Source organism: Panicum hallii, chromosome 7 (assembly GCF_002211085.1).
Source record: "Panicum hallii strain FIL2 chromosome 7, PHallii_v3.1, whole genome shotgun sequence".
NCBI classification, from domain to species: domain Eukaryota; kingdom Viridiplantae; phylum Streptophyta; class Magnoliopsida; order Poales; family Poaceae; genus Panicum; species Panicum hallii.
The window spans coordinates 4022183-4031188 of record NC_038048.1 but is presented as its reverse complement, the minus strand read 5'-3'; the positions used below and the strand labels follow the sequence as shown (position 1 = coordinate 4031188).

At 42.6% G+C, this 9006-nt stretch overlaps 1 protein-coding gene across 1 annotated transcript; it reads left to right on the top strand.

The window, feature by feature from the left end:
• Window positions 1-921: 921 nt before the first annotated feature.
• Window positions 922-4993, top strand: LOC112901440 (serine/arginine-rich splicing factor RS31-like). The gene is made up of 6 exons (XM_025970362.1): window positions 922-1164; window positions 1290-1443; window positions 2511-2623; window positions 2747-2976; window positions 3884-4123; window positions 4525-4993. Exons 2-6 carry the CDS (start codon window positions 1338-1340, stop codon window positions 4577-4579), a joined length of 744 nt encoding a protein of 247 aa, XP_025826147.1. The 5' UTR covers window positions 922-1164; window positions 1290-1337; the 3' UTR covers window positions 4580-4993.
• Window positions 4994-9006: the final 4013 nt, after the last annotated feature.

The window sequence follows — 9006 nt, the reverse complement described above, 5'->3', positions numbered from 1 at the left end:
TTTTGTAGAGTGTAAAACTGATATATCAGCCGTGCTCACGGTTAAGAGCGGTCTGGACCCTCACATGACTTAACTAAATTGAATCTATGACATAATTCAGTTGTTCAATATTCCAAATTTATTTATTACTCAGTTATTCCTTTATTTAAAAAATATGGGCAATATTCATTTATGGCTTGATAAATAGGTTGTTAATATTCAACTGTTTATTTAAAATGCTTACGCCTTATTCAGCCAATCTTTATCCTTATTTATGCTTTGCATATCATTATTTTCTAATATACTTGCTGAGTATCAACCATAAGTGTACTCACACTTGCTAAAATAGCTGTTCAGAAGAGAAAGTTGCTGCGAAGTTTTCTGGAAGATGTTGTTGATTTCTAGGCGTATGTAACCCCGGTCGATTGCCTGTGATGTGTGGAGCCGTCGTTTTCATGGTAAGCTATGTATTTCTGATAGACTTTTTAGTCGATGTAAGTCTCTTTCTAGTGATATTGTTGCTCATATTCTATTATGATGTTACTGCTCTAGACATCATATAATTATGCATTCGGTTTTATTTTAAAAAGCGGATGTGACACTGGCGGCTACCGCTACCTCGCCGACCACTGCCCCCTCCTCGCCCCGTCCTACCCTGACCAAGTTGATGCTTGCCCCTGCCGTCTGCCCTTCACAATGGATGCCTTCCACTGCTCGACCAGCGGCGCTCTGGCACCCACAACCTGCAGCCGCCGTCAAACCAACCCTTTGTCCCGGCCATCCCCCTGACCCCAAACATGAACTCTCTGAATCCCGAGGGCAGACGCTGCGGAGGAAGAAAAAACATTAGAGGGGGGAGGGGGTGGAACCCATTGTAAGTCTGTAGGAGAGAGAGAGAAAAGGGGTGGACGGAGGAGGCACGTTTGGAGACGGAGGAGGCACGTTTGGAGACGAATGAGCGGATCATAGCTTCAGCGTCCATTGTCACTCCGATCGGGAAAGATTCTCATATTTCGAAACGGGCCTAGTCGGGGCATCCGTGTGGCAAAACAAAATCCAGCCCATCCTGATTACTAAGCCCACCGACCCAACAGGTTACATAGCCGAAAAAGAGCGCATCGTCTCTCTCGAACCCTAGCCGCCTCTCTCCCTCTTCTCCCTCTCGTCCGCGCGGCGACGACGCAGGTATTGCTCTCTCCTGCCCCTAGGATTCCCGAGTTCCCCATCGAATCCTTCGTTGCTCGCCGGCGCCCTTAGCCCCAGGACTGATCCACCTTGCGCCCATGCTTTCCGTTTCGGTTTGTTTGTAGGGTTTTCTGTCGGGGGATTTGTTCGTCGCCGACTCGCTGGCGGTCAAGATGAGGCCGGTGTTCGTGGGGAACCTGGACTATGACACCCGCCACTCGGAGCTCGACCAACTCTTCTACCGCTACGGCAGGATCGAGCGCATCGACATGAAGTCAGGTCTGCCTTTCCCCCTTCCCTCCTTTTGCCCACCCTGTATATCTCGTCGTCTTCGATTTCTGCTCGATTTGAGCTCCTTGTGTCCCTCGCCAGTGTGGCGAGTTTCAATGAATAGAAGAAAAAGGAGAAAAATTCCACTCAAAGAAATATAGAGAGGAGGGAATGAGAAAGTTCCTACTTAAAATTGTTTTTTATGAGATTCATCCTCTGCTGCCAGTTCTTCTTGGTCGATTAGTTAATGTACTTTTTGAATTAATTCGTTTGTTACTATGTTTTTATGTTTTTGATTCATATTATGTCAAAGAACAAAATTCTTGCTGCCTGTTGGACAAATATGCTTTTAATCTGGGACTGAAATTGAAGCTAATAGGATGTTAACCTACTCTGATATTTTGCTTTTGTACTGTACTTGTGTAACATCTACATTGTAGAGCACAAAATTGCACATATGTCGTGCCCTGTGCAATGTATCCGCAGTTGCATTGTGTGTATGCTAGGCAGAGATGTTTAAATGTTTACTGTGCGCAGGAACTACCAGGGCAAACATAGCTCCACCGGGGCTCCTCAACTCCTGAAATGCCTTCCATTCACTCACCTGGCCATCATTTCCTTCGCTTGAAACCATCTGTTCATGTGCACTGCTGTACACCGTTACTACTGCTCAAGCATGTTTAGCGGGACTCTGTGATTTGTGCCATGCCATCAGTACCATCACGCCATGCCATGCCATGACTAGAAGTATCCCAACATGACAACGTGCTACGTGTACTGTATTGATAAGCAAGAGTTCCATTTACGGCGAAGCATGTTCAATGTCACCAGTCATTATTTCTTACTTTGGATATAAGTTGTTCAACTCCATGCTTAGCTCTGATCATGAATGGAATCTACCTCTCTAGTGCTCTTCATACCATCAGAACTATGCAGGTGCAGTACCTTTCTGATTCTTTTAGGTTTGGATATACTGACGAGTTGTTATTGTAAAGCAGTTGTAATTTTCTTCTGTGTTTGTTGGGACATTGGTTATTCAATTTCTACCCCTCTGACTTGAATTTTTACATTTGTAGGATTTGCTTTCGTTTACTTTGAGGATGAGCATGATGGTGATGATGCCATACGGGCTCTTGATGGTTATCCCTTTGGCCCTGGGAGACGCAGGCTTTCAGTGGAGTGGTCAAGGGTAATCTCTTCTAATGTTCTTGTGAACCCCCTACTGATCCCTGTTGTACTTGTGTAGCTAATGTTTGTTCCATGTCATGCAGTTGTCAGATCACACTAACTTTTGTTTTGTTATTTCTAATAGGGTGATCGAGCTGCTAGACGTGATGGCGACAAACCAGCAGCAAACACTAAGCCCACTAAGACGTTGTTTGTCATTAACTTTGACCCAATCAACACAAGAGTCAGTGATATCGAAAGGCACTTTGCACCATTTGGGAATATATCAAATGTTCGGATAAGGAGGAACTTTGCTTTTGTCCAGTTTGGAACACTTGAAGAAGCCAGAAAAGCTCTTGAAGCTACTCATGCTACGTAAGCATCCTTCCCAAAGTTTTTCTATGCAGTGATTTTCACTGTTGCCAAGTTATCAACTCAGCAAGATTTGACTCTCACTGACTCAGTATTTGGGGAATGTTTTATCTCTTCTATAAATTGTAAAGAAAATTTTAAGTATTCCATTGACGAAAAAGTCCATTTTACTACCCTCACCAATTCACTTTGTCCATGTGACCCCCTAAACAAAATTTAGGCTCGATTTACTCCCCTAAATTATTTGACCTAGTCCAATCTACCGCCTAATGAGATTTGTCTTTTTTTGTTTCTCCCTGTATAAGTTGAATTTTGAGTTAAAATTTTGTGAGCAGATAAAGAACATGATGCCTTATGTTAGAAAAATACATTAAAATTTCTCACAGTTATTTTCATAGGTTAGGGACATTTAATGCAAAATTGATCTTAAAAGATACAAAACTGCATGAAAAGTAATTGTGGAAATTTTCTAATATATTTTTCTAACATAGAGAATTAGGTTTCAAGTCACCTTGTAAAATTTGAACCTAAAAATCAATTAGTACATGGAGAAACAAAAAAGAAAAATCTCATTAGGGGGTAGATTGGACTAATTAAAAGTTTGGGGGAATAAATCAAGCCTAAATTATTTTCAGGGGGTTTGTTGAACAAGGTGCATTGGTGAGGGTAGTAAAATGGTTTTCTTCTTCCATTAATAGTGTAATTTATTGAAGAATGACACTTTTTTAGAACTTGCTGTTGATTTTTCAACTACGAGTTTTGTACAGAGATGCTATTTAATAGAAATCACTAATTGCATGTTATTATATATCTTTGGTGTATGTCATTTCTTTTCAAGGAAGCCTTTTCTTTGTGCTCTTTCACACTGCTTGTATGTAATGCTTATGAATCCACTGCTCTTTTTTTGCAGCACGCTTTTGGACAGAGTGATTTCTGTGGAGTATGCCTTTAGAGATGATGGTGAAAGAAGTGATAGATATGACAGCCCTAGAAGAGGTGGTGGCTATGGTAGGCGTGGGGATAGCCCGTATCGCCGTTCTATTAGCCCAGTGTACCGGTCACGACCTAGTCCTGACTATGGTCGCCCACCAAGTCCTGTGTATGGTTCGTATGGCAGGAGCAGAAGTCCTGTTCGTGATCGCTATCGGAGGTAACACCCTTTGATTGTTTTCATTATTGTGCATGCTTGTCTTGTTTGTCCATGTCATGACTGCAGCATGACTTCTGGAGCCCTCTTCACACGTGTTCTTATGAGTAGATTTGGATAGTTGCTTGTGTTCTATCATCTAGTTAAGTGATCAGTATGTGCACACTTCTTATTCAGCATCCATAACCCCTCATATTTCATGACGGAGGTAGTAGTTGTATTTACTTATGAATTCAAGGTTTGGTCATTGCCCTGAAAATTTTTGAATGCTGAATGCAAGAGGTTTCATTGATCTAACCTGGTATTCGTATAGTCTCCTACTTATGAAATTCCATGTCTGCATGCTTTCAGCATTTCGAGGGTTGTCCTGTTATCTGATGAAAGCACATTTGTATCTGCTGCAGATCTCCTGGTTACCGATCAAGATCCCCGCCTGCCAAAAGAAGAGCTTATGACTAATTCAGAACTCTTTGCTATAGTAGTTGGGGCTGGCAGCTTGTATCCGCTCTTTCCTAGTGCTATCAACTAGTAGCAAGAATTTTGTGTCTGTGTTTCGAAGTGGACCTGTTAAGCTATGTGCCTATGTCAGAGATTTTAGTTTACTCAGTATTGTCATCTGGCTGTTATCGATTGGTCTCTAGCTCTCTTTTGCACTACTGTAATATTGTCATGTGGCTTAGAAACAAGCGACAGCTCTCGGCAGAGCCTCCTGGTAGGGAGGCTGGCCAGTTAGGGCGCGTTTGGTTCTTTCCCAGGCTACCCTGGCTTGTATATGTGAGATAGGCTGAGCTCAGCTAGGCTAAGTGCATGCAAGACACTATGTTTGGTTGATTGTATCTGTTAAGCCTGGTTGAGAAGAGATGTTGGTTGCCTGCGTGACTCGCACGAGACAAAAAAGCATTAAATAATCATCACCATATTTATTTTACGTACTTGTACTATAGTAGTCTTTTAGGGGCAACAGTTTGCACGTGTAAGTTACAGTGTTGATTAGCCACTTGAAACTTTTTTACTGCCAGGTAGGGTTCAGCTGGTGTTAATGCGAACTTCTAGATTTCCGTAGGAAGCATTCAAAACCTGGTGTACGTTTCATGGTGTAGCAGAGTGAGCTAAGCAGTTTAGTATGCACTGTAACAATATGCTATTTTCAGCATTAACAATATCCGCTCTGATGAGATGTTCATCTTCCGTTGCTGCTTCAGTGAATCCGACCTGATGCCACGCCAGAACCGGTTGCACATTTTGTAACAGACGCTGTTTTGCTTATAAGCGTGTGTTATATTGATTCGGTAACAAACGTCTGGACCACCGTCTATACAAATTATGCTTGAAGCCATTTTGTGCTGGAGGCCTCGAAGCTACCATGCTTGGAATAAAGATACAAGAGCATATGCATTGCTTCGTTGCTAGTTGAAAGAAAAGAGTGTTGTGGGCCCATGTTTCTCAAGAAACAAGAAGAGGAGAATTAGACGGAATTCAGATTGGTCCTATTTTGCAGAAACATCGTGATGCTAACCTCTATATCGAAATAAGAAAATTGTATAAGGGCAATCCCGATCATAACTAAAAAAACTACGTAGCAGTGTTTATGATATGTCATGTCACGTAGCTAGACTCCACCTAAAAAACTATAGCTCCCAATGCACAATATATAATTGTGATCAAAAAATAAATTATTGCAATGATATTTCTCCTCTCCCTACCAATCCCCTTCTTCCTACTCTTAATTCTATCTTAGTATTTATTATATCCATTCCGATGAATTTCATGTAATTTTTTTAAACTTTAGTTTTTTGCAAGAAACTATTTCTTGTATGAGACTCAATTTCTTGACATTTCCATCTACCTTCTCTTCAGTTGCATTACCAAATCAGCAAAATATCCCACATAATAGTATATTAAATGATATTTTAGTCATAGCATTAGGATTGCCCTAATACTCTTGAATGGCGAACCGATGATGTCAATTTTTTCACCACATAAATACTTGTGGGTATTCTAAAAGTCTAATAGAATACATAGTTTTCTTTTACCCCAAAACTAATACCTCACCTTTTTCATTTGCTTGTCGGCTGTGGGGGCCTTGCCTAGTCTTATCTTAATGCCTTAACCCTGTCCGAGGCCACGCACCAGGTTCCGCACTGCGTCCTATATGTACACACGTTCCCCATGAGTATGCTTTGCATTGTATTGCGAGCATCCATGCTCCAATGTATCAAGCGATAAGCTCGGCTCGTGTCCGCTCGTCTTGTGGATCATCATCAATCACTTCTCCGCTTCTCTAGACATCAGATATATGTAATTAAACTGTTCCATATTACTCTATCTGTTTTAAAATTTATGATGCTTTCGTACATGTATATGCATATATTTCTCTATGGATTTTCGTATTGGCTGAAGTATCACTACTACAGAACATTTTTAGGGATGGGTAAAACAGCATTCCTGCTCGTTGCAGCAAAAAATAGCTATCTACAGGGATGGGTACATAGCCCGCCCCTGAAAACCCATTTCTAGGAGCAGATTGTGACATTCAGCTATTTAGGGTTAAAACACTAGATTCTAGTATAAAGTTTGTATGTTTGATTTTATGTATGTGTGCTAAAACTTTAATGCAAAGGCAAAAGGATCTTTTAGTAATTTTGGAAAATTTAGGTCCCTAGGTGTAAAATAGGAGAGAATGAGAGGTAAAATCAAAATATATGAAGGTTGTTCTGCAAAAAAGCAAGAACTTACTTTTAAACCATAAATAGAGGTGAAACTACCCTAAGGATTCAAGTGGAGTGTAGATTTTAAATAGGATTTCTCCGAAATTTAAAACTTTGCCAAGTTTTAAATTAGATTCGAATCCTTAACTCTTTTGAAATTGAACCCTAAAGCAAATTTGTAGATCTTGCTAAGCTCTACATTTTTGCTTTTGGGCAAATTTTCATTTGAGCTATGGTTTGAAAGTTAACTCAGCTTTACAGTGGAGTCCCTGCACTTTTGGAGAATTACAGATTAGTCCCCTCGTCTACCTCCAGCTCCCTCCTCTCTCTGTTTTCTCTCTGCCCGATCCCGCCGCCCTTGCCGGCCATGTGCCGAGCCTCAGCTGCCCCCGCGCCGCCTCTCTTCGCGCCACGTGCAGCTCCAGCACCCTGCCCGCCGCTTCCCGGCCCACGCTGGCCCTCTCCGCGCTCCTCCACGTCGTGCTGCCGCCGCCCGAGCCTCCACGCGCGCCGCCGAGCTTGACAGCACCTGCTCTCGCCCGCCGTGCCTCTTTCTCAACTTGAAGCACATACTGGAGTTCCCCACGGACTCACTCTTGCACTCACGTACTTGCATTTCCACTGCCTTTCTCTTTCCCGAGCTCCACACCTCGCCGGAGCCCCACCGCTGCCTCGGCTCACCGTCGATAGCCGCCTCTGTCGCTTCCCACCCTTGATCCAGTGCTCCAGCAGCACCCCTGCCACCCACTGATGCTCGCAAGCCTGCCTAATTTCGCTCTCCTGCACCAGAACGACCGGACCACTATGCCGGTGAGCTCGAGCTTCCGCCGCCGCTCGGCCTCGCCGTCGTCCCGACGCTCCGCCGCCCCTTAGCCTCAGTCAAGCACACCATCAGCACCACATCATTGCGAGGAAGCTTCCTAGCTACTTCCCCGCTGCCCTCCTGCCCTCCGGCCACCGGAACGCCGTCGCCGTCCCTCGGAGCCCCGCCGCCCGCCCCTGTTCGCCGTCGACCCGCCGCCTCGGTCCCTCTCTTTCCCAACACCGGCCACCCCCGTGACCGCCGTGAGCTCCTGAACCTGTTCCCCCACTTCCCCCTCGCCGCCGGTGAGCCCCCTCGCCGGAATTTGGTCGCCACCGATCGGCATCCCTGTGTAGCCCGGCTAAGGACCCGATTGCAAAGATTTAAATCTTTCCAGGGGCCTTTCTGTAGAAAATCAGAACTCCCCCAATTCAAATCGGCCAACTTGGAAAGTCCATAGGAAATTGTAGAAAAATCCAAAAATTACCAAACCAATTTTGTTGTACTCCAGAAGTTTAGATCTACAACTTTTATTATTAAAGTGCAGTTTGAAACAAAATGGTTTTAGAGTTATTTTAAAGATTAACAAAAGGGTATCTTGAGTATAAATTTTGCATGTTAGCTCTATTGCCTGTGATTTTTGGTGTGTAGCCTGTTTAGGGTATGAATAAGCTTGTGTAAAAGGTTCACCTACTGTACTGAACCCTAGCTTGAATTAATTAAAACTTATGAAAATCAAGCTTGAATTGGTTAAAATTTATTTAAACATGCTACTAAGGTTTCCATGCTTAGATCTTTTTATCATATGATTCTCTGTCATTATATAGTTCATAGTAAATTTTTCAAGAATTTATAGCACTATTTTGCCTAAGAATTAAATGTAAACTTGCAATTTGAACTTAGTTCAAATGCTTTAGTTTCTATTTTCAGAAAATTATGATAAATTCATAGTAAACTTCTCTGTTAGAAACAATTTTACCCACAAAAATTCAAGGCCATAACCTTTATATATTTCAAAATAGAAATCAATCTTGTTAATCTCATTCAATTAATCCCATTGGTTAGGATAATTGAATTGAGATACAAATAGTAGGTTTGAATTCAAATTTCTTGTTTTATGATGTTGTGTTTATCAAATTTTTGGATTGCAACTTTATCGTGAAGTAAAATTCTCAACTCAAGAACCACCTAATTCAAATCATTGCATATCATGTAGAGTCAGCGACACTCGACGACGGAGACTACGAACTAGTCGTGGAAAATGAGCAAGGGTTTTCTGAAGATCCTGCTAATGTCGCCGAGGTTATAACTAAAGCCCCGAACCAAAGTTCGGAAGTCCTTGACATCCCTAACCCCAGCCCCGCTCAAGAAGGCAA

Coding starts and splice junctions, on each gene's coding strand:
- LOC112901440 (XM_025970362.1), top strand. CDS start 1,338: ATGAGGCCGGTGTTCGTGGGGAACCTGGACTATGACACCCGCCACTCG. Junction 2,624..2,746: donor TTTCAGTGGAGTGGTCAAGG/GTAATCTCTTCT, acceptor TATTTCTAATAG/GGTGATCGAGCTGCTAGACG. Junction 2,977..3,883: donor CTTGAAGCTACTCATGCTAC/GTAAGCATCCTT, acceptor CTTTTTTTGCAG/CACGCTTTTGGACAGAGTGA.